Here is a 25,507-nt window from a genome sequence, read left to right as displayed (position 1 = left end):
TCTCAACTTCTCAAGAGAAATGATAAATCTTCATTATGTAATTAATTTTAACATAACATCTAACGCTCTCAGTTTCATGCCAAGAGTGATGGTTTTATCATCTATAAATGATTATGCCAGAGATTAGCAATTTTACATTCTACCTTTAATTTCTGAGCTTCCCAATCCCCCAGTAAAACCATTCCGAAATGCTCAAAACCCAGCTGTTCATCGCACAAAATTAACATAACAAATTTGTTTGCAGCCATAACTAACTCCTACACAAGAGGATGTGAAGTACCCTGTATCACATAACAAGAATAGTATGTTGACAGTATGAAAATTAAATGATTTATCGTAAACTCACGCCTCGTTCAAGTTCAAGAGAAAAGGATTGGAACAGAGAGTAAGCTCAAATCATGATGGTAACGCAGGATATTCTTCACCTGTTGTTAATTACTTTCCAAAATTACACTAATTCCAGTTAAGAAACGAATGTACAAGAGGAGCATACTGGTTGCATGAGCGCATTTTTACAGTTGCAGCTTCACAGCATATACTTCGGAAGCCTTGAAATCTGATTCCCTATTTGATTTTCTTCTATGTAGAAAATTATTCCCATACCTACACATCAACAAAAAAAAGGAAATTAGGGTAAAATTCACAGGAATCACAGTATTGGCCCTACGTTCAGAGTAAGAAAAAATAAGAAAATAATTGGGAGAACAGGAACGAAAAATATTGCCGAATAATTATCACGTAAATGTTTAGTATTACAAGTTGTGGGAAGTAAAATTAATTAAAATGTGCTGATGGAAAACTCATCACAAACAAAAGAAGCTGAGAATATGTTTAACGCCTAACATTTTTCCATAATTTTCCATCAGTGAATCCTCAGAACAACAGGAAATTTTTGAAAAAGATTCTTAAAAACTAAAAGGGGGAAGGAAGACTCCTATCTGCACATAAAGACTCACTCTAACAACATCAAATGACCCAATTTCTCTTCCTGCCACTAGCAGGGTTATTACCATAATTTCAATTTCTTAGGATTTTATCTCTCTGTCGACGGGTAGATAACCTCTAGTTTCCTCTCTCCCTCTCTCTCTTTCCCAATGGAGTTCAGCAAGTAGATCAGCAGGAAAACTCAAAGAAATGAAAAGTAGAGAAATCAGTAGAAAGACAAATATCTTGTGATGAGAGGAGCACCAGTTGTCGGTGGCGGCGATGGAATGCTAATAGAGTCCTGGTCATTATGACGACCGGTAAAAGAATCCCAGCAGTCCTCATCACCAAAAACTACAAAATATTACAATAAAAAACATCACGAAGCTTAAATTATGAGAATTACCAAATGAACCTACAATTTGCTCTCACCAAAATCTCAGCGACGGAATACCACCATTCATCCCCAAAACTCATGAATATGGGAAGAGTATGGCTGACAACAACAAGAACAGAGAGCTGAAACGGAAACAGATCAGCCATTGATCATTGATCACATCATCACAGTTGAATAGAAGATTGATTAGGGAGGGAGATAAAACAATTACAGAGAGAAAGGACTAATGTGAACCCAACAACTTAATTAACTAGAGGATTCCCTACCCATATACAGACATGAATCGTAAAGGAAATTACAAAAAAAGAGATATCTTTGGTTTGAGTAAAACGAAAAAACTCACAATCACAGCAACTGATCTGCAGAATATGATGCTTCTGGTGTGGGAAGAGGAATGCCCTTCATAGTCTGAGTCCGCAAAATCCTCCTCGGCTTCTACCGCAGCTATGAAATGAGGGCTATGCAGGCTTTGCCTGGAAATGCCCCAATTTCCTCTGTGTTCATGTCAATGATACCCATAAGCTTCAAGTATATTTATATACTCTTCAGTAAGTACAAATATTTGGTCACATGTTTTGTCTTATGAATGGAAGATGGGCATAAGAACCTGAAGGCCATGGGCATCGACCCATATTGTAGCAGCTTGGGAGGAGCAGTATAGTTTGGTTCAAAGGGCTGAAAACACAGAAAATAATAGATATCATGTCATACATGTGTATCTCTCTTTTTTTTTGAATGAATGTTTATCTCTCATTGTATCATAATGTTATCTCTAAGGGCTGAAAACTCACAAAAGAACAGAAGTCATGTCATATATATGTATCTCTCTTGATATCATAATGTTATCTCGAAGGGATGAAAACCCAGAAAAATAAAGAAAACTCATATCAGATATATGTACCTCTCATGGTATCATAATGCTATCTCGAAGGGCGAAAACCCAGAAAAAGAACAGAACTCATGTTACATATATGTATCTCTCCAGAATTCACAATGTTACCTCGAAAAACAGAAAACCCAGAAAAACAGCACTGCTCATATCATACAAATATCTCTCACGGTCTCATCATATTATTATTATGATCATCAATGCTCACCTGAAGGCAGATTTCACAGATTGTGTCCCCTTTCTCATCACACCATCTCTGGATGCATTTGCGGTGAGCATACTTCAGCACAGCAATCAATAATGATAGAACGTCAGTACAAGATGCAATGGGCATCCTTCCAAGAAACTACAACATCTAATCTGAAATGTTTTTGCTTGAAAAAATAATTCCATGAACAAAATAAGCTAATAAATCAGATCTTCCAATGATCGGAATACAGTAGTTATGTGATAAGTTCCACTTTCGGAAATACCAAAGGAGGAAGAAGTCAAGATCCGGTCAACAGGCCATTGACCGAGACCATTAAACGAAGAGGGGGAAGGACTCCTCGACTCTATAAATAAAGACCCCACACCAGCAGGGTCAGGTACGTTTTTACTAATTCTTGAAGAAGAGCCCGATTCGTTCAAATCGGGAAGGCCAAGAAGTGGGCGGGAAATCCGTCAACTGCTTGGAGGGAGGAGCTCGCCATCGAGGGGAGCCGCCTGGAGGGAGATCTCGCCATTCGGAGCTGGAGCCATCGCGATCGGGGAGAAGGAGCTCCAAGAAGGAGTCGTCTCGTCATACGAGGAGGAGCGCCACCGTAGGAGAGGGAATTCCTGTTATCGTGTTATATCCAAACATTGCGATTGAAGACTACATTCTACGATCAATCACTGCTCAATTCACTATATCGGCCACATTGATTTGGAATCTATCATTATGTCGATGATTCAATCATGGATTATCCTCAGAAAGGCCATAGACATGGTTCTGAGAAATTGGAGCATCTAAGTAGCAGTAATTTTGCTAAAAAAATCTTTCAACCAACAAAATAATCTCGTAAAATTGGATCTTCCCAATGCTGAAATGATGTAATTGCTTTCATATATGAAGCACGCGCTTCTGAGATATTAGAGCATCTAAAATCTTTCAATGAACAAAATAATCTCATAAAAGCAGATGTTCACAATGATAAAAGCGCCGTAGTTACTTCATCGATAGGGATCACCTTCAGTACTAACGCTCCTAAGAAATTAAAGCATCTAATTTGCAGTGCTTTTACTTAAAAAAATATTTCAATGAATAATATAACCTTATAATAACAGTTCTTCCAAGGCTTAAAGAGCTGCCGTTAATTTCCATCACTGAATCAAGAGGGTTCACCTTTAATATATAATGACATAGACATTCTCCGAGAAGTTAGAGCATCCAACGGTGAAAATCACGATTACACTAATTTTGCAAAAAAAACCTTTCCAGGATGTTTCTGAGAAAGCAGATCATCTTATTTCCAATACTAAAAATAATCTATCAATGAACGAAATAATCTCATAAAACCAGATCCTCTTAATGTTAAAGTGCTATAGTTACTTCCATCAATAGGGATCACTTTCAGTTCATGATGCCATGGGCATGCTTCTGAGAAATTAAATCATCTAATTCCGAGTAATTATTCCAAAATCTTTCAAGGAACAAAAAAGCCGCATCAAATCAGATCTTCCCAACGATAAAAATGCCGTAGTTACTTCCACCATTGAATCAATCAATAGGATAATCTTCAAGACAAAATGCCATAAACATTCTCCTGAGAAATTAGATCATATAATCTTTCAAAATCAGATCTCCTCAGAGCCAAAAGCCCGAAATTACTTTCACAAACGAATTGTTTTCTCATATCATATAGACACACTTCCGAGTTCCGACAAATTAGATCATCGAATTGCAGTAATTTTCCAAAACAAATTTTTCGATAGACAAAAACAAATATGCTCCTAGTATCAGATCTTCCCGATGCTATAAATGCTCAAATTACTCCATAAATTACTTCTACAACTTTCCAAAACAAATCTTTCGATGGACAAAAAAATCATGCTCCTAGTATCAGATCTTCCCGATGCTATAAATGCTCAAGTTACTCCATAAATTACTTCCACAACTTTCCAAAACAAATTTTTCGATGGACAAAACTATCATGCTCGTAGTATCAGAACTTCAAGATGCTATTAATGCTGAAATTATTCCATAAATTACTTCCACAACTGTCCAAAGCAAATCTTTCGATGGACAAAACCATCAAAATCATAGCTTTCCGATGCTATGAATGCAGAAATTTACTCCCACAGCTTTCCAAAACAAATCTTTCGATCGACAAAATATCATAGTATCAAATCTTCCGGATGCTATAAATGCCGAAATTAATTCCATAAATGAATCAATGAAGATCACCTTCAAGCTTCCGCAGCAGAAGCAAGGGGCCTCGACGTTGGATTGAAGATCCTCCTCCTGGCAAATTCGACACTCGGCCATTTCAATGGCGTTAATCTCATCTTCTTGTTTTCTCTCCTGCGGGATAAACCCTAGATCACAGCCCTTCGCGCCGCCCGCCGCCATCGCCGCGGGCAAGCTCGATTCCGTCAACAAACGATCAACCAGGAGCGCGAAATGACCGCCCATCTCTCTACAACTTCGCCTTCAACTCTAAAAATATTCAAATTTGGCTCAGAAAACGAAGAAATAGAGATTTGAGTTCATAACAGCGGAGAAATCTTCGAGGAAGAAGAAGAAGAAGCTTGGAAAGAGGATCAAATGAGAGAGTATGACCCAGAAAAGGTGCAATCTTTAGGGTTTAAAGATGACCCAGATGGAGAAAATATGATATGAGAGAGAGATAGATCGATAAAGAGAGGAAGAGAGGAAGAGAGAGAGATAGATCGATAGAGAGAGAGACGCACAGACAGCAGGGCACAGAGGAAGAGAGAGAGAGAGAGATGGATCGATAGAGAGACGCAGAGACAGAGCAGGGCACAGAGGAAGCGAGAGAGATAGATCGATAGAGAGAGAAGAAGACAGCAAAACGGAGGAAGAAGAGGAGGATAGAGAGAGAGAGGACAGAGAAACAGAGCAGGAAGAAGAGAGTGAGGCAGCGAGAGCAGGACGGAGGGAGAAAGAGAGATAGAGAGAGAGAAACAGGGCAAGACAGAGACAGAGGGAGAGGAAGATGGAGGTAGAAAGAGAGATAGAGAGAGAGAAACAGGGCAAGACACAGAGACAGAGGGAGAGGAAGATGGAGGTAGAAAGAGAGATAGATAGATAGAGAGAGAGATAGATAGATAGATCGACAGAGAGAGAGAGCAAGACGCGCAGACAGAGAAAGGAAGACGGAGGGAGAGAGAGAGATGGATAGAACAAGACAGAGAGAGAAAGATAGAGGAAGAAAGAGAGATATGATAGATCGATAGTGAGAGAGAGTAAGACACACTGACACGGAGAGGAAGACGTAGGGAGAGAGAGATAGATAGATAGAGAGGGGGAGAGAGAGAAACTGAGCAAGACACACAAAGGGAGAGGAAGACGGAGGGAGAAAGAGAAAGATAGAGAGAGAGAGAGAAACAGTGCAAGACGGAGGGAGAAAGAGAGAGAGATCGATGGAGAGAGAGGGGGATTGAAACAGTGCAAGACACACAAAAAGAGAGAGAAAGACAGAGCAAGACGGACGGAGAGAGAGATAGATCGATAGATAGATAGATAGAGAGAGAAACAGTGCAAGTCGCACAGATGGAGGGAGAGAGAGAGATAGATATTCGGAGAAATATAGAGAGAGAGAACTTTACGGGTATAAAGCTTCAGGTCTCGCCCAGAGCGGATAAAGAAAGAAGACGGAGGATTAAGTAGACGCAGAAGCCATTAGAGGGTCGGAAGCAGGTAGAGAGAGAGACAAAGAGAGAGAAAGAAAGAGAGAGAGAGAGAGAGGCGTACAAGGAGAAAGGAAGAGGAAGAGAGAGAAACTTGCCCGCAGCGGATTTCTCCATTAACACAAACAACCACGGAGAACCGCCCCAAGAAAGCATCTTTTGCACCCCCATCATCTTAGCGTGCCGCCATTGCCCCTTTCTCTCTCTTCTCTCTCTCTCTTCTCTCTCTCTATCTTACGAGCTACCCCGCGCGGTTGGCAGAGAGAGAAGCTTTACCCAGTAGCGAGCGCGAGAGATATATAGAGATTAGAGGGAGAAAGACAAGTCTAGAGAGAGAAAGACGTGTAGACTGAAGAGAGAGAATGACGTGTATCTCTAGAGAGAGAAAGACGTGCAGACTGCAGAGAGAAAGACGTGTAGACTGTAGAGAGAGAAAGACGTGTGAACTGTAGACAGAGAAAGACGTGCAGAGAGAAAGACATGTATCGAGAGAGACGTGCAGACTGTAGAGAGAGATGAATAGAGAGAGAAAGACGTGAAGAAAGAGAGATCGCCTGAAATGGCGCACGACTCGGAAAACCGAGCGCTCTTTCCTTCTCTCTCCTGAGAGCTGTCCCGCGCGGTTGGAGGAGAGAGAAGCTTTACACAGTAGAGAGAGAAACAGAGAAGTATAGAAAGAGAAATTGCCTGAAATGGGGCACGAGACGGAAAACCGAGCGTCGACCTCTCTTTCTATCTTTCCTAGAAGCTAACCCGCGTGGTTGGAAGAGAGAGAAGCTTTCTACAGCGGAGAGAGAGAGAGATAGATAGGTAGAGAGAGAGAAAGATAGGTAGAGAGAGCGATAAAGAAGTGTAGAGAGAGAGATTGCCTGAAATGGCGCATGACTCTTTCCCACTCTCTCCTACGACCCATCTAGCGCAGTTGGCAGAGACGGAAGCTTTACCCAGTAGAGAATAGAGAGAGACATATATAGAGAGAGAGATGTCCTGAAATGGCGCTAGACTCAGAAAACGGATCGTTCTCGCTTTCCCACTGTCCCCTACGAAGCTATCCTACGAGGTTGGCAAAGAAAAACTTTAACCAGTAGAGAGAAAGAGACATTTAGAGAGAGAAAGAAGCGTGGAGAGAGAAAGACTTCAAGAAGTGGCGCATGTCTCTGAAAACCGAGTTATTTCTCGCAGTGTTCAGAGAGAGAGAGAGAGAGACATTTAGAGAGAGAAAGAAGTGTAGAAGTGTTGAGAAAGATAACCTGTAATGGCGCAGGACTCTGAAATCCGATCGCTCTCTCTTTCTCTCTCTCTCCTACGAGCTATCCCGCGCGGTTGGAAGAGAGATAAGCTTCACCCAGTAGAGAGAGACATATATATAGAGAGATAAAGAGGCGTAGAGAGAGAGATTGCCTGAAATACCGCATTCACTCTCTTTCCCGCGAGGTTGGCAGAGAGAACTTTACCCAGAAGAGAAAGAGAGAGAGAGACATTTAGAGAGAGAAAGAAGTTTAGAGAGAGAGATTGCCTGATGGCCCACGACTCTGAAAAACAAGCACTCTCTCTCTCTCCTGCGCTCTATCCCGCGCGGTTGCAGAGAGAGGAACTTTACCCAGTAGAGAGAGAGACATGTCAAATATCTAGAGAGAGATAGACATATCTAGAGAGAGAGATTGCCTGAAATGGCGCTTTCTCTCTCTTCAACTCCACCCACGAAGAGACGTTTTCTTCTTCCCCCTTAATCCCCAGTCGTGGGTGAAGTCAAAGCGTGGGGTTTCATCGTGGGAGTAATCAACGGTGGAGATTCCATCTGTGTCTCTCAGATTATCGTCATCCAGAACCCGTCATCGTCTAGAGTTTGAGTGAAGATGAGGAATTTTCACCGTCATCGACATCCTGCCAGATTTGTGAGTGTCTCTGGGTGAGGTTAACACATGACAGTGGCGAGAGGCGATGACGAGACGAAACATTGTGGACTGATGACGGTATGATATCATCGTCGTCTTCGTATTCCAGGGAAGATGAATGCCATTGCCCACTCGTCATCGTCTTTGGAGATAGCAAACTCATGCTGGCCACCAATGTTGATTTCTATGTTGATGATAACTGATACTGTTGGCCTTTGGATAGAGGAGAATTAGCATGAGATCTGGTTAGACTCATCTATTCAGATCAAAACAAAACAAAATTTTATTGCAATTCAGAAGATAAATTAGATGTACTGAAAATGAATCTAATAAATATTTTTTTTTAAATGACATTTATTGACTAAAAAGGGAGACAGAGATAGATGAGAGGAGATGTAAGTAGATGGAATTTGATTATGTGGGTGAATAACCTCTATTCCATTGATTGCAATTGTGTCAGTCAAGTTCATCCATTTGGCAATAATCTACCCTATGTTCTCAAAAAAATATGAATAGTATTCTCAAGTTCATCCATTTGGATCGTATTTTAATAACGATAATTATGTCACAAAATACTTATTTTCAAGGTCTTTTTACATGCATGATGATAAATTATTATGTGTCCTTAAAGCCAATCACACTTCTACGTCATTTTTAAGCTAATTGACAATATTTATTTGTTTTTATTCTCGTGTGATATTCATAATAAATTCCTTAAATATATGGAATGACTATGTTAATTATACAATTATCATTGGCCTTTAAAGATGTGTTATATATGTTATTGTTCAAAGAGCTCAAAGTATCAAAAAAAAATGGTACTATCAAACCCTACTTATATGATAAGCATGGAGACACTAAGGATGATGGTGGGTGCTCTTTGGGAAATGAATTCACTAAATTGATTTATATGAATCCTTGAGTGATATTATACTTCTCGATTAGGTTGGTTCCTGTTATGGCTGTATAAGTTGTCCTAAGACATGAGATGTCAAACACAGTGTGGATTGATGGTTATGTTTTGATTATGACTTATCAGTCCCTAGTCACAAGATTTGAATTATTCCTAGTTCAGACATAACAAGTCTATGAAGGTGATTGGATGGTCAAGATGAGATCATCCACTCTCGGTATGAGGGGAAATCAACTCAATGAAGAAGATGCATTAAAACCTATGGCAAGAGTAGGGAAGAAGTTGGAGAAGTTTTCCAATAATTTTTCAGCTACATATCAATGCTCATTAGAATGACGTATTGGAATTTGAACGTTAACCATAACCTAAGTCATTTGGGAGTCTTACACAAATGAATGATTTTATGAAACTCTAACAGATGATGGTAAAGGTTTGCTGAGAGTTGAAACACCACTTTCCATAGAATAGAGCATGAGGTGTAGTTTGGCAACCCACATGTTAGAAATTGAACTTATCAATTGGCTTAAATTAATCTTTAATGAATTAGTCTATTTATTAGTTTAGTTAATTAATAAGGTTCAAAATTAATTATCATTTAATTATTAAAGTTATTAACTAGACTGATACATGGGCCTAGAAGATCACACGCAAAAGATATGTGGACATTGGTTGATTTTTCAAAAAGAGTATAGGGAAGAGGATTTCTAGAAATCCTTATACTCAAATTTATAAGGATTTCTATGAAGTTTTTCAAAAAAAATATAGGGAAGAGGGCACCCATTCTCAGGTGCCCATACAAACCACACTTGACCCCCTTTCTTCTCTTTGGCTTAAATTAATTTTCGTCTATTATGATTGAATGATGAAACTCACTTGTTTTATTTTCAAGAAGAGGTAATCAAATGAAATGATTACCTCTAGAAGTATCCACGCAATCAAATGATTGTTGGATCTCTTCTCCTTCTCCAACTCATCTTGAAGACCTAGTTAATCTCCTCACCATCAGTAACTCATTTGTGAAATGAGTGGATAATGACTACAATACTAGGGGGCCAAGATCTGCCTAGCATGGACACCTAAAATGGGCGCCCCACTTATTTGGGCCTTTTCATTCCTTATTAATAAAGTATATTTTCTAATGTCCTTTAATCTTATACTTGTGATCCCCTAGGCCCATATAGCAATCTAATTTATAAATTTAAAGATCCAATAATACTTAAAGACCAACATTATAAATTTACTATATCAACATATATTTATATATTAGTTAATCAAGGATCAATATATCTCAAACGATAGGTTACATTTCTAACCTGAGGATTGTTAAGCTACACTTCTTGCTCTAGAAGATACAAAGTAGCATTCAAACTCCCTCTTGTAACCTTTACCATCATTGGTTACCTGATGAACCATAAATTAGGGTTAAAATTATCGTTCAAGGCTTCTAGTGTATGCATTGGTATTTATTACTTTCCTTACAAGCATGGATCAAGTATTAAGTAAAATTTAACTGTAATTTTAATTTTTAATTTTAATATTTATTTTAATAATTAAATCTAAATGAAGAAATAACAAATAGTGAAAAATAATTTAGAAAATAACTTTCTAAATTAACCTAATTTAATTAAAATTTATAAAAAATTTTGGGAATTTTTATGGAAATTTATAATTGGAAATCTGAATTAGTTGTAATCAAAATACCTTAGCTGGAACTTTGAGAGTGTCGGGTGAAGGTTGATAAGCCAAAAATAGGGGTGAATTTTATAAAATTTTAAACCATCATCGTCGTCAATTTTAGCTTATACAATAAAATTTATAAAAACCCTACTTAAGATGTGTAGTGATAAGTATGAGTATCGTCCAAGGGAAGCTAGTAAGGAATCCAATTGATGTTCTTCTTGAATAATTTGAACCTAATTGGGGTTAATTTAATCATCACAGAGATCAAATTGCCCTAATTAGAGGATAAATTTTGAAAGGGGCGTAGAATAGATGAGAGGAGTAGAAAGAATAAGGGGCTCTAAATTGAATTAATGGATCCAATTGAAAGGATCAAAGAATTCCATTAGAGAGATTAAGACGAACATTTAGATTTTTTTTGTCAGTTCTGTAAGTGTGATAATTCAGGAATGACTACTCTATTTGATAATGAAATGCGAAATTTAATTTCCTAGAAAGTTAACCCTTTTTTATAAGTTTTTTTAATAGTTTTTTTTTATGCACTTGGAATAGCTAGGTAAATCTCTCAATTTATCCTCTCAATCCTAGTCAGGGCTTGTACATGCCGCTCAAGCCAAGGGATTTAGAAGTTCAGAAAAAAATCAAGATGAACAATTAAGAGATTCAACTAACAACATCCAAAATACACCAAAAATTCAAATACAAAGAAGGAAAAAGTACCAACCAGGTTGATCTAAGCTGGAGCTCTTCTGTTTCTTGCAGCTGTGATAGAGCACCATCCAGAGTGAGCTCCCCCTCTCGAAATTCAGCTTTTATACTTAGGTTACATGGTGAAAATTACCATTTTACCCCTATTTAGTAAATAATTTTTATCTATCAACGTAGATTTGATATGAAAATCCAACTGTACAGATAGAAAGAGGGGGTCAAGACGAGCAAATCCATAAAAACATCATCTCAATCAGACTTCAGGATCAAAAGTTATGAATAAATGAATTTAAACCAATTTTAACCATTGGATTTAAATCCATTTATTTAATTATTTTCTTTTGAAACACGCAATGACGTGTCGATTCCTTATTGGATGATGAATTTTTAACTTCAAATGGCGGGTTCATTCTTGTTGCGCCATGTACCCCTTTCCTGAAATCAGAATAAAGAGAAAAATAGAAAAAAAAATACACATTGTACAAAGCGCTTTGCACTTGTGTGTGCACTTGTACTGTTGCCTCCCAATCCCAAGGCGCCATGTCATCAACGGTACGTGCGCTGTGTATCCAGTGCAAGGGAGAGAGGATTCAGTGGAAATTTGTAGAAAAGTCCCCTTTTACATGTGCGCATACAAAAGGATGCGCCCTAAACATATTTATGTATATGTCCTTCTTGCTTTCTCTCTCCTCTTTTTTCTCATAAAAACCATAAAAAAATACTAAGTAATTGCAATAAAACCCTGTAATGGTTTGAATAATATCTTTATGCCTGCACACACAACCGAGAGCTGTTTTGAGGGCATAATTGCAACTAAATTTTACGAAGAGCCCCTCCGACTTTATAAATTCCTCTAAAACTCATATTTTTCATATAAATATATCCTTTTCCTATTTAAAAATTCATTTCTTCATTGAATAAATTCCAAACAAATCCTATAAAAAATCTAGAAAATCCTAGAACATTCTGGAAAATTTAGTAATTCATCCCCATACTAATTTACCTCGAAATTAAATTTTAAACCTGCCTTTTCATTTAAAAATAACTATTTCAAGCTCAAATGAATCCCTAAAAATTCATAAATTTACAGAAAATTAGGGGAAAATCAGAGATCATTTGAAAACATTAATTTCATGTAAATATGTGAGAATAACCCCATTTGAATCTTGTTAAATGCATAAAATTGTGCTAAATTGCTTGAAATAAAGACTGAATTTAGGGTGCTATCAAAGGTTCATATTTTTGCTTGTGGAGTGGAGCAGATGAACAAATACCGTCATTGGATGCGATGGAAATGGTGGCGGATATGCTCGGAGGAGCGAACAAGTGATGATGATTTTACCATCGCCGATGTAATAGAGATGGAGGAAAATATGTCCCGACAAATGATGGATTTGGAGGTCGCATGAATGATGGTGAAAACCTAGGCTATTGGCAAAAATAACCTAGGAAAAAGGACGAAGATGAAGATCACATAAACCTCGTTGTCACATGCCCAATTGGGCAAGTGCTGTTTTTTCTTCACTTGTCTTAATCTGAATGTTAATATTTCAATCCTTCACTCTTGTTGTGAAAGAATGAACCCGAAAAAGATTTTAAATGAGGAAATAACTTCACTAATCTTAATTAGGAACCAAATCCGAGGCGTACTCTTTTTAAAGTATGGGGTTATATTTATAGATCCATGATGGTGCATGAATAGATGAGAAAACAATGGGACTATCATCCAATTTTAAGCCCAAAAAACATTCTAGATTGTTGTATATCATTATTTGAATTTGGAGCAATAAAATCCGTCTGATTTTTCCTCTCCTTTGATTTGTATTATTTGATTGCCAACAATGCACATAATTCTTGGAGTAGAAAAGTCAAAAAGTTAATTTAAACTATTAACATAAATTCAAATTTATACATCCTAAAATTATTTCTAAAATAACATAATATCTATGATTATCATTACCGTATATGTATAATCCTTCGCCCATGTGGGACTCTCGAATGACTTTGAATACAGTTAATATTGATGTGTCATTCAGTTAGTACTAATGCATAACAGGGATCACTAAAGAACACCTTCTCCAATATCCTACTGCCATGGTAAGGATTTGATGCATCTTCTTCCTTGAGTTAATCTCCTCTTATATCGAGGGTGAGCGATTCCATCTTGACCACTCAATCACCTTCGTGTATTTCTTGCTATGTCAGACTTTAGAAATGTTTGAATCTAGTAGTTAGGGACTTATACAAATCACTTAGCCAAAATATGAATCCATATACAAGACGTCTTTGCTGTCTCAGGTCAACATACCACTTAGAAAACTATGACATAAATCAACCTCGTTGATTTATTAGATATATACCATTAAGGAATTCATAGGAATCACTTCAGTGAACTCTTTCTCCAAAGATCATCCATCATCTGTCCTAGTGTCTCCACATCAATGGCCACAAGATCAGCCATACTTATGATATAGGTAAGACTAGATAATGATATTCTATTCGGTTAACTTAATGTTCATCTCGAGTATCCAACAAATAGGAATATTTAGACTACATGCTCGAAGACTCATCAAAATTCACTAAGTCATTGCATGTATTCAGGAAATTCATTATAAACATCACACGATAATATAAATGAATAAATCACGTAAGTGTGATTGTTCCTAAGATCTAATAAACTCACTTATGTCTACATTACCATGATATTGTTCCATAGAAGTGGGAGGGCCTGGTTTTATTTTTACAATAAGGAGGGAAGGGATTGACCTTTTTAATGCATCTTTTGTTGTACCGACAGGGCTACACTTTTTTTTAGTTGAGCATTTTTAAAATCTAAATGCATTATGAGATCATATTGATCTATATTATCCTCATCTGTATAGGAATTTTAATCTGATGCATTCGATGAAGTAATCGGTATATGTAGCACCTGTCGTCATATAAAATAGTGTGCAGCATAACTTACCAACCCGTTAATTCTTGTTGATAAATTGCTTAAATATTTAATGATTTTTATCCTCCTCTCTCTAGTATGTTAGCTTATATTTTTCAGGGAAAGAGAGAAACAATAAAAATAAAAATAAAAATGTGTTATGAGCAAAGGCAGGCGAGTGCACCCGGCCACAAGCAGCCCACATCAGCAATCAAGCTGGCCACATGCAGGTGAGTGCAAAGGCACTCAAGCCCGCCTACATCTAGCGAGCGCCACTGTGCCTAAGAGCTGCAACATGGCCAACACGGAGGCCCAAACAAGAGCTTTCAATCTTATTAAGGATGCTCTCGTACAAGCTCCAATTTTGCAGGCACCAAACTGGAGTGCACCTTTCGAGCTTATGTGCGATGCATCTGATTTTGCTGTAGGAGAGGTACTAGGACAAAGAATCGACAAGAAGCCGGTGGTCATCTATTATGCTAGTAAGACCTTAGTGGATGCTCAGGTACACTACTCAACCGCTGAAAAGGAATTACTAGCTATAGTTTTTGCTTTAGAAAAATTTAGGTCTTATTTATTAGGAAGTAAAATAGTTATTTACTCTGATCACACAGTGTTAAAATATCTCTTGAAAAAGAAGGAGGCTAAGCCTCGGTTAATTAGGTGGATTCTACTTTTGCAGGAGTTTGATATTGAGATTTGATGGATATTATGTGGCCGTCAAGCTAATCACACTACCATGTATATTTAAGTTCATTGAATAAAATATTTACATTCATTATTATTCAGTGTGATGTTTATAATGAAGTCTAAGAATACGTGCAATGACTTAGTGAATTATGATGAGATCATAATACAGTGATTACCAGTCTTTAAACATGTATTCTAAATATTCCTATTCGAGGATAGTCGAGATGGACATCGAATTATCCGGATAGAATAGTACTAGCTGATCCTACTTATTCGATAAGTATAGCTGATCCTCTGGCTGTTAGTGTGGTGACACTAAGGACATATAGTTGGTGCTCTTTGGAGAAAGAGTTCACTGAATTGATCCGTATGAATCCTTAAATGGTATTATAACTAAAAGTCAATCAGGTTGATTCAAGTCACGGTTGTATAAGTGATCCACTGACCTGAGACACCAAGGACACCTTATGAATGGATGACTGCATTTTGACTACGAATTACGAGCCTCTAATCATGGGATTCAAATAAGTCATAGCTCGGATGTAGTAAGAAGTTCACGGAGATGATTGAGTGGTCAAGATAGGATCATCCACCCTCGGTATAAGAGGAGATTGAATTAAGGAAGACGATGCAGGAAAATCCCTGGCCAGGGTAATGAGGATATTAGAGAAGGCATTCTCCAATGATCTTCGTTACGCATTAGTACTAATCGAATGACGGATTAGGGTTTGACGATAAACCATGCTCTAAGTCATTCGAGAGTCTCACGCGGATGATGGATTATACATATACGGTAACCGATGATGGAAAAGGTTCCATGAGAGAGTTCGAAAATACTCGGTATCTTCTAGAGCACGAGGTGCAGCTTGGCACCCCAGGGGCTGGAAACTTAACCTATCGATATAGTTAATTAATAAGGTTGGTCAATAAATGTTATTGGGCCATTTAAGTTATTAACTAGAACCATACATGGCCTAGAGGGTTACACGCACAAAGTCATAAGGGCATTGGTGGATATATTTTTCTATGGAGGGGTTTTGAGAAAAACCTTAAGTGAAATATAAAGAGGGAAAGGGGTCTCATTTTAAGCACCCATGCAAGCCTCATTTGAGAGCTCCTACCCTCTCCACTCTCTTCTACACTCATCCAAGGAAGAGTGTCTTCATGGTGAGGAGATCTTCAAGATTCTCAAGAAGAAGTGAAGAAGAGGACGTGGAGATCCAAGCGCCGAGTGATCGCGTGGACACTTCTAGAGGCCGGACACGTGAACGGCTTCAGAACGATCTCAGAGCGGCAAAGTTAAGGGTGGAACGAGTTCCCCAAAAGGTACTACAAATGTTTTGTTTTATAGTTAGATCGATTAAGAATTGATCGACCACACTTCCGCACCCATGGAATACATTTTTCCATGGATGAACCAAAGCACAAGACCCAACAAGATTAAGGATAAGAGAGGGAGTGAGAACGTAGTTGCTTACCATCTATCGAGGTTAAACATAGAAAATCCATTATCCATACCCATTAGAGACTCCTTCCCAGATTGAGCACATACTAGAAGTCCAAGTTAGGCCAATTCCTTGGTACGCACACATATTTAACTACCTCGTCACAGGAAAAATACCGGATGATTGGGCAAAACCCTACCCCACTACTATTGGGAAGAACTGGAATTATTCTACCTAGGAGTCGATCAAGTCTTGAGGAGATTTGTTCTAGAGGTTGAACATATCAGAATTTTAGAAAGATGTCATTCATCGTCTTATGGAGGTCATTACTCTTCAAGAATCACTACATCCAAAATTCTTCAATCTGGATTGTATTGGCCAAGTTTATTTAGAGATTCACATGATTTTTACTTGAAATGCTTAACTTGTCAAGAAGCCATAAATATTGATAAGAAAAATAGCATGCCCCTCAAACCAATTTTAGAAGTTGAAATTTTTGACCTTTGGGGCATAGATTTCATGGGACCACTTCCAAACTCAGATGGGTATGAGTACATATTGATGGCAGTTGATTACGTATCACGTTGGGCTGAAATGATACCCACTAGAACTAGTGAGGGGAAGGTAGTCCTAAAATTCATTGAACAAAATATATTTTCAAGGTATGGATGTCCTAGAGCCATTATTAGTGATGGAGGATCTCACTTTAATAACTCCCATTTTAGGAGTCTATTGAAAAGATATGGAGTTCAACATAGAGTGACAACCCCGTATCATCCACAAGAAAATGGACAAGTTGAAAATTGTAATAGGGAAATCAAGAAAGTACTTCAGAAAATTTGTAAGCTTGATGGAAAGGACTGGTCTAGAAAGATATATGATGCTCTATGGGCTTATAGAACAACATACAAATCCCCACTAGGAATGTCACCTTATAGATTAGTATTCAGAAAAGCATGTCATCTTCTTGTAGAGTTGGAACATCGGGCATATGGGGCCATTAGGAAGCTGAATATGTCACTAACCAAAGCCGCGGACAAAAGAATCCTTGATTTGCATGAGCTACATGAAATAAGGAATGAGGCATATGAGAATTCCAAAATCTATAAATCAAAGATGAAAGCATTTCATGACCAAAATTTAAGGAGAAGTGAATTCTATGTAACTCAAAAAGTGTGGCTTTACAATTCGCGACTTAAGCTTTTTCCCGGTAAATTTAAATCTAGGTGGGATAGACCATTTATTATTGATGAAATTTTTGATTGTGGTGCTGTTATAATCTCTAACCCCAAGACAGGAAAAAAAAATGAAAGTAAATGGCCAAAGGCTTAAGCCCTTTGTGGAGGGCGAGTCACTCTCACCAGCGATCTCATTGAATCTCAAAGAAATGAGTCATAAAGACGCGTTTTCCACCGACCGGGCTACTTAAACCTCAGTGATGACATTCCCTTTTCCTTTTATGATTTTGTTATTGTTTCGTGCACTTTCCTTGCTTTTCTTTTCTTTTGTGAAGCTTCAGGAACTAGGCCTTGCGCTCTCTCGACGAAGAAGATGAGGTCGATGAGACCATGCATCATCTTAAAGTGGGGGGTAAGAATCATTCAAATATGCATATGTCCTTATATTGCATTCAAAGGTGGGGTATATGATCTGGAATTAATACCATGTTAACCACCCAACCTTAAATATGTCTTTCACCATCAAACCTTGGAGTGAGGATGTAGAAGTCATTATTTGTGGAAATTGAGGGCATCCCGGGTGAAGGAAACAATGATCTTAAAGGTTTGAAAGGGTCAATCTCTTGGGGAGGTATCTCGGATACGAGTGAGGGGGGATCGAGTAACTATTGGTTTGAAGTGGAGGGACTCCACCAATGAAGTAGTGTAGGAATTCTGTTTACTACCTACGTTACACGATCCTACGTGGCGTGGGGGATTCACTTGTCCGAACTCCCCCTTAGAAGAGTGTAATATCCATGACATAGAATTCCCCTTTCTTTGGTCCATTAACGCCCATCCGCATACCCAATGCTCCTCCAAAATTCCCCTTAAAAAAAAAGAGACCCATCACCACTTCCTCACACCCATTGCTCTTTCTTCACATCCTAAAAGAAAAAGAGCACACAACCACCATCATATCCACTCTTCCATTTAGCCAAGGCACTTGAATGTGTTGTCCTAAAACACATCTCTTACACTCACATGTGCGTCTAGATCTATGTATGATGACTATACTCTCAAGTACTCCGCCTGTCTCCTCATTACCATCCCTTATCGCCTTCACCATCAGCCTCTCTCTCTTCGCCACATCAGCCTCTACACCTTGTTGTGATGGTCTAATTATGATGTCATGAGTTGGTATGTTCTCATGACACTATCATCTATATGGTGCCATTCTATGACCTCATCATCATCATTTCCCACTCTGCCACCTTCTCTTCTCCACACCAGCCTCCCATGCGATTATCTATCTTCAAAAATTGAAGCGCATACAAATACATCCTCATCAATCTGCTCAACTTAATGAAGTTTGATATCTCAAAGGAGAAAATCCTACTGCATAAGCTGTTATGTTCTCATGACACTATCATTTGTCTGGTGTCCACTATATCTCTCTCATTATCATTTCAAAAAAAAAGAAAAAAAAGAAAAGAAAAGAAAAAGAAAAAAAAAGAAAGAAATATGAATTGTTATTTTTCCTCCTAATCATCTATTCTTCCTTCTTCGACCATCACCATCCACCTTCTCTTTCTCCTCTCTGTTATCCGCATCCACCACTCCATCACTATCATACCCATTCACTGCTTACAGACCATACCATCCACTCATCCATCATCCTTGTATATACTTGAGAATATCGTTATCATAGGTGGATCTCTGTAGCATGCGCGTAATTATCTATGTGAAAACTGGTGCCTTATCATCCTCCTTCACCTTTCATCCTCTATAGCCATAAACCACTTTCCATCCACCATAGCCTACCATCTCCTCAAATTCACCTTGTGTTCCTTTCTATGTCTTTTCATTCACGTCACTCCTTTAAGAAGGGAGACGAGTCAGGGATATCCTAATGTGCCAAGTAGCCTCCAAAAATGAGGGGAAGCCCAAAATGAGCCATACATATTTGAGAGGGTAAGGAATATATCCACAAAAGTGAGGTGAGAATCTTTCATGCCCATAGCATTAGACCCCTCCTTGCTAACCGTTCTGAGCAATGCCAAATGTACCCTGAGAGCATTGACCTAGATATGAGTTTGTTTCATCTCACCAAGTGCACTCAATAAGTTGGAAGATTTCGCATACTTATCTCAAGAGTAAGAAGGTAAACTATGGGATAATGCTAAGGGACTAGCATTAAGTAAAGTGGGGGGTATTTGATAAGCATGAATTTGTCGTTGCATACATGCATAAAAATGTCAGATTTAGATCGTAATTCATCAAGAAATCATGAACTTATGTTAATTCTAAGATGAAATACTGCATTTATGTGAAATTCGGATCCTAACCCTAAAATGCATCATTTTATGCAATTATGTGCTTATTTCTATGAGACTAACCCCACTTGACATCCTCGAGGTTAAGTGGTTGACATCTCATGCTTTTCATGAGTATTGGAATGCTAGGGAACAGGAAATGACATGCAGAACGAATGCAAAGATACGTGTGACGAGCAAAAAAAAAAGTAGTCAACTCCAGTGCATTGCCAAATCAGGTTTGCGAGTAGTTAAGGATCATCCTTTCATATTAGGAAGATCTGTGACTTTAGGGAGCCGATCTGGTCAATTTTCATTCATTTAAGGTATTTGAAACGATAAGTAAGTCTCCAAGGATAGGGTTTTGACAAAATATAAGAAAGACCTAAATTTATCAAGGATTTCAAAGTTTAAATAGATAAAGGATCAAATTCTTGATCCAATGAAAAAATTTGAAGTCAAATGGAGTTAAAATGAGAAAGTTACGGTGATTTTAGTAAACAGGGGGTTTTCTGTAATTTTCCATATAAAGGGGTGAAAATCGGTGCCACGAAAACCTACACTTTGACCCTTAATTTCTTTTGATCTACACATCCTTTTGAGCTGAAATTTTAAATGTAGCTTCCTAGTGATCTTATCTTTCAAAAGTTTGACACGAGTTTGAGTTCCATATAATTTATAAATATTAAATCGACCAAACTACCCCTTAAACCCTAAAACCCCTATAAATGCTATTTTCTTTCTCTCTTCGTGCTTTCTTTGTTCTCCTCTTAGCATCAGGCTACCAGAAGGAACCCGAGCGAGGTCAAGGCCCACTCCTAGCATTGCTTGATGCTTAAGAGTGTTGTGGGAGTGTATTCAAGTTGAGGAGCATCGTCGTAGCAAGCTTCGCATCACCCGGTCGAGGACCGACATCAAAAATGGGGTTTGTGTGTGTTGGTTTGGACATTGTCTTTACTTGTAAGCCTTCCATGGATAGTTTAGAAGTGTTAGAACCCTTTAGTAGTGGAATTAATCATATCATTTCATAGAAAAATCTTGGTCCCTCCATTCCCTTCCTTTTCGTGTTCTCCCCCTAGAGTGCTTGTTCTCATCCCTTAAATCACCTAAAACCATCTTCATTGATCATTACTATAGTTATATCTATATTAAAAATCAACTCCATAGTCTACTTCACTTTCCCATCAGTCATTTCTTCTCTATTTTCTTCCTAAATCACCTTCCTAACACTATAGGTATCTCTCACTCTCTCAAATCCTAGAAATAATCTAATCTCATACCTAAGCTCCTTGAGGTTCAACCCTTACTTAATCCCTCTACTAAGTGAGGAAAATCTAAATTTATTGTATGAAACTCGGTTCACAACAACGATAATTAATACCCCTAAATAGAGTTCATCAGTTAGCAGCAGCGTACGAGGCATGGACGGGTGCGGCGGTGAGGGGACAGAGCAGTGACGGTGGCATTAGAAGTAATATTGATTGTAACGGCAGCTGCTGGCTGCGGTGGTGGAAGGCTGCACCGATGGCAGGGGCGGCAGCGGGCAGCTAACTAGGGTTTGCCAAGGAACTCCGAAATTTGCAATGGCAATTTTGTAAATAACTTAAGAAATAAAAATAACAATAATAATAAAAATAAAAATAAACACTCTTTTTCTCCTTTTTTCTCTCTAACTCAACAAGGGGTATACCCCGCGCTTACATAGGGGGTGTAATATGGGCCTCCCTCTAAGGGAAGGGGAAAGAGGCACAGTAGTGGGGTCCTAGGGGTCTTCTAGACGGAGACGAGGCCCATACATTTGAATATGAGGGCCCACATACACAGTCTTGAAAACTAGAAAGAAGCGATAAAAACACGACAAAGATAACATCAACCGCTGGGGCCCTTGGCTAGGCTGAATACTTGAAGGTCGGAGCTCTACTTCAGCACACACTCCACGAGCTAACTGAGACCGTTTGGTGCTAGATGGTCCCCATCAGGGAAGGTTTATTTTATTCATACCATAACATCTGATGGAGTTTATATTGTGTTACATATTTTAGAATACTCTTATATGGGTTAATGACTGCCTTTTAACTTTCAGAATGGCGCGACTGGGCCTAGAATTTTAATGATGGATCATGGCCCAACAGGTCACGAGAAGAATAAAATCTAGAAAGAAAACATAATCGGGCTTCGAGCTGACCCGGCCAAAAGCATGTGTCACATCAGGTCCTTTTAAGTAAACATACATGATCTCAGCCGTCCAATCTCTTTACAAAAGATTGGATGGTGAGATCTGTCTCGTAATATTTAGTATTTCTTCTTTTTATTTAGGCCTTCTAATTGGCTGCCACGAATGGCAAGGACAAAGGTACCACTAAACTGACTTAGAGAACTCATTGGATCGAGAGAGAATTAATGAAGGGTCAAGAGAGAATGATGTCGGACGTCATTGATGGCGTTGTCCGATGGGTAAATCACTAAGTGAATGTAACTATGTGAATCCAAAGATCCTAGGTGAAATGTACATGCAAGGCCGACGAGTGGGGTTTCGCTGAGTTCCGAGCTCTGAAGTAGGCAACTGATGACGATGACGACTACATTCTGATGCTCGTCAAAGCGACGATGACGACTATAGTGTCGAACGGAATAATTCTGTAGGGGCTCGCACGTAATGGGCAAGCTTGGCCTAATCTAATCTAGGAAGACACTCAATTCGTAGTTTTCTCAAAGTGATTTGCTCACCTAATCTAATCTGAGCGCGGTGGTGTAAAGCAAAAAATATATTGAAAGACGTAACATAACTGACGAGCAAGGGGAACGGCGTAACTCATTGGTTGCGGCGTTTGTCATCTACGTCTTCATCAAGGCACAAGCCGGTGCGGGCCAGTTGGCGGAGGTGTGGCTTTGGAGAGGGGCGTGAGGAAGCTCAAATGGCGGCGGTGTCACGGCGCTGGAGCAATAGTGGAAACGAAGCCGAGGGGGTGATTTGGAAGAGGAGTACAACGGTGTGATGGCTGAATCAACCGAAGAACTAGACCGACGCAGTGTTAGGATGGACTGGTGCGCGAGCGTAAAAATCAATCGTGATGAGCGCCAGCAGGCGGCATGCTGATGGGAGCGGGTCAGGGAACCGTTGGACGTCCAAGGGGTGCAGTGACAGTGCAGTAATGTGGAGAATCTACGACAGGCAGAGCTGCAACACTAGGTATTGTATCCAGCCCCACGATCGGCATTTTAACCATCCCACGTAATCCCCATCAGAAGATCGAGGTCCACACGTTGCGGTTGTCACGGGTGCACCGTACAGGTTGTCCCGTCGTGGGGCGTCACTAGAAAATTTCTTCGAGTGTGAAGCCGACGTCCAATGAAGAACCAAGCAGAGGATCTTGGTTGAGTCATGGGTCCCACCGACAAGCACTCTCATCGCGGAACGATGGTGGTCCGCGGGTTGCACCGTGAAGATATTGACCCGATGCAATGGGATCCCTTGTGCGCGAAATTGGTGTTCGTCACTGGCCAAAGCAGAGGGCCAGATCTGGCGCTTCGGACGTGATTCTGACGAAGCGAGGGTTTTCACTTTCACACGTGCACAAGGTGACAAATGGCGCTGGCGTCTCCGTGCCCACAAGTCGATCGAGATCGGTGCTTGATGACAAAAAAGGAGCGTACGCCCAATCCGAACAACACATCGCACACCTGGACGATGGGTGCAAGCTCGAATGCTGTTAACTGGGCTGGACGGCTCCCCGCACCAACGTGAAGATTGTGCAGGTTATCCGCATGATTACGGGACGAACGCAAAGCCCCTAGCAGAAGGTGCCGGCGGTTCTACAAATGTAATCAACATTGGAAGGGGTGCAACGGGGATTCGATCGAAAAAGAGAAGACAAGGGCACTCCTCTCTAAGTATGCCTCTTCTCCACTGTCTCTTCTTCTTCCTTCTTTCCTCTTTCACCTTCTTTTTCCTCTTCTTCTTCCTCCTCTCCTTCTTCTTCTCACGATGAGACCTAGATACAGAATGATAACTGCCAAACAAAAAAATCCAGATCTGGTCTGAACATGGGGCTCATCATGGCCTTATACAGGGCCATGATGGGCCCCTTACAAGGAGTCCAACAAAGGGGCTCAATAAGAGACCCCATTTTACAACATAAATAAATAAACTAGGAGATTAAAACGATACAAAATTAAAACGATACGGATGCGTCACGACGAGTAGGAGCACTCATCGTGACGAACACAAAACAGAAATTAAACCGACAAAAACATATAACGGAAAATCCGAAGATACAAACGCAGCCGTACTCTACCCGGGGTATTTAAACCCGGGCATCTTCACGGATGCTTTGGCGTGCCGGTGGGGCTGGACACGGATCGATGGTGATGCTGATGTTGACGATGATGACTCTGATGACGTGTTGTCGATGATGCTTGGGCGCGCTCCATCAAAGAAGCTCCTTGACCCTATAAATATATATTTTTCTAGGCTTAACGAGCATCTTCCAATCTAGATCTGAGACGACGGCGAAGGACCCTTCCCGAGCTTGTCCGACCAAAATGGAGAAGATGACAGCTCTGGGAAGGTTTAGCCTGTCTGGGAAGGTGTCCATAGAGCTCCAGATTGTCCCAGAAGCGCACTAGCACAGAGGTGGACGACTGGGACGTACGCCATAGCCAAGGGGCAGTGAACGGCACTCCCAACCTCAGCCACCCTATTCAGGGCATTTCTGGTGATATTCCACAACTCTTGGGTAGATATTTCATTAAACGTGTTCTCAAATCAAAGTCCAAATCCTGTTTTCTTAACTCGCCCTCTTTGAGGTGTGTTATCGAACACCTTCCCTGCATCGAGGGATTTTCCTCGACTTTTCACAATTCTCTGATGATTTCACCCTAAAAAATATATCAAAATACATATATAAGACTACACCTATGTACGTCATATTCTATTATTAAAAGGTATTCCTAATCATTTAATAATATACATATTGAACTATTAATTATTCTAATTCCTCTTCAATCTTATCTCTCTATCTATCTACTTAATTAAACTATTTAAAATATTGTTATTATTCAATTTCTTAATTCTCTTATAAATTATATAATCCCTTCTCTCCCTTATCTATCAAAATTCTACTCCCATACTTCATTCTTCCTCTTACCTCTTAGTACATTAAGTATTCCTCTTGATCAACTCTTCACATCTTACTAAGTATAAACTTACTCTTCGCTATATAATTAAATCTTAATATCCATTATTATTATTATCATCCATATCACCTATCTAAGATATAACTTATTGTTAATTAAATCAATAACCTCCTATCTTCTATCAATAGTATTTTACTATTCTATATATCTTATTAATCTTCTCTACTTCTTCCACTATGTACATTAACATCACCCATAATTATAATACCATTACTTCTTTTCAATTATCTTACTTCTTTATTTCTAGTATATACAAAAAGATATAAATAATATATGATATTCTTACTCTCATATCTAGTTCTTTCATCCATTCAATATTTCCTCCACGTACTTATTACTTTTCACTTACTATATTCACTATCATTATTATTATTATTAGTTCCTCTTAATTATAACTCGATTATTAAATTCACATCTAAAGGCCAGTCCCTGTGGAGACGACCTCGCTCCTACTATACATCTGAGGGAGTTT

General features: G+C 39.1%; 1 protein-coding gene across 3 annotated transcripts; it reads right to left on the bottom strand.

The window, feature by feature from the left end:
• Positions 1-399: 399 nt before the first annotated feature.
• LOC144700801 (RING/FYVE/PHD zinc finger superfamily protein) lies at positions 400-6,384 on the bottom strand. Of its 3 annotated transcripts, none has more exons than XM_078572343.1 (8): positions 6,169-6,384; positions 4,639-4,890; positions 2,419-2,490; positions 1,929-1,996; positions 1,665-1,815; positions 1,357-1,443; positions 1,189-1,278; positions 400-603 (listed from the first exon to the last, which is right to left on the bottom strand). In XM_078572343.1, exons 2-8 carry the CDS (start codon positions 4,864-4,866, stop codon positions 592-594), a joined length of 708 nt encoding a protein of 235 aa, XP_078428469.1. In that variant the 5' UTR covers positions 4,867-4,890; positions 6,169-6,384; the 3' UTR covers positions 400-591. The 3 variants fall into 3 exon arrangements, with proteins under 3 accessions (XP_078428469.1, XP_078428468.1, XP_078428470.1); XM_078572342.1 differs by having other exon boundaries at positions 6,203-6,384; XM_078572344.1 differs by lacking the exon at positions 6,169-6,384 and adding an exon at positions 6,024-6,118.
• Positions 6,385-25,507: the final 19,123 nt, after the last annotated feature.

Source organism: Wolffia australiana, chromosome 3 (assembly GCF_029677425.1).
Source record: "Wolffia australiana isolate 7733 chromosome 3, ASM2967742v1".
Classification (NCBI taxonomy): domain Eukaryota; kingdom Viridiplantae; phylum Streptophyta; class Magnoliopsida; order Alismatales; family Araceae; genus Wolffia; species Wolffia australiana.
This window is presented reverse-complemented; position numbering and strand designations above follow the sequence as displayed.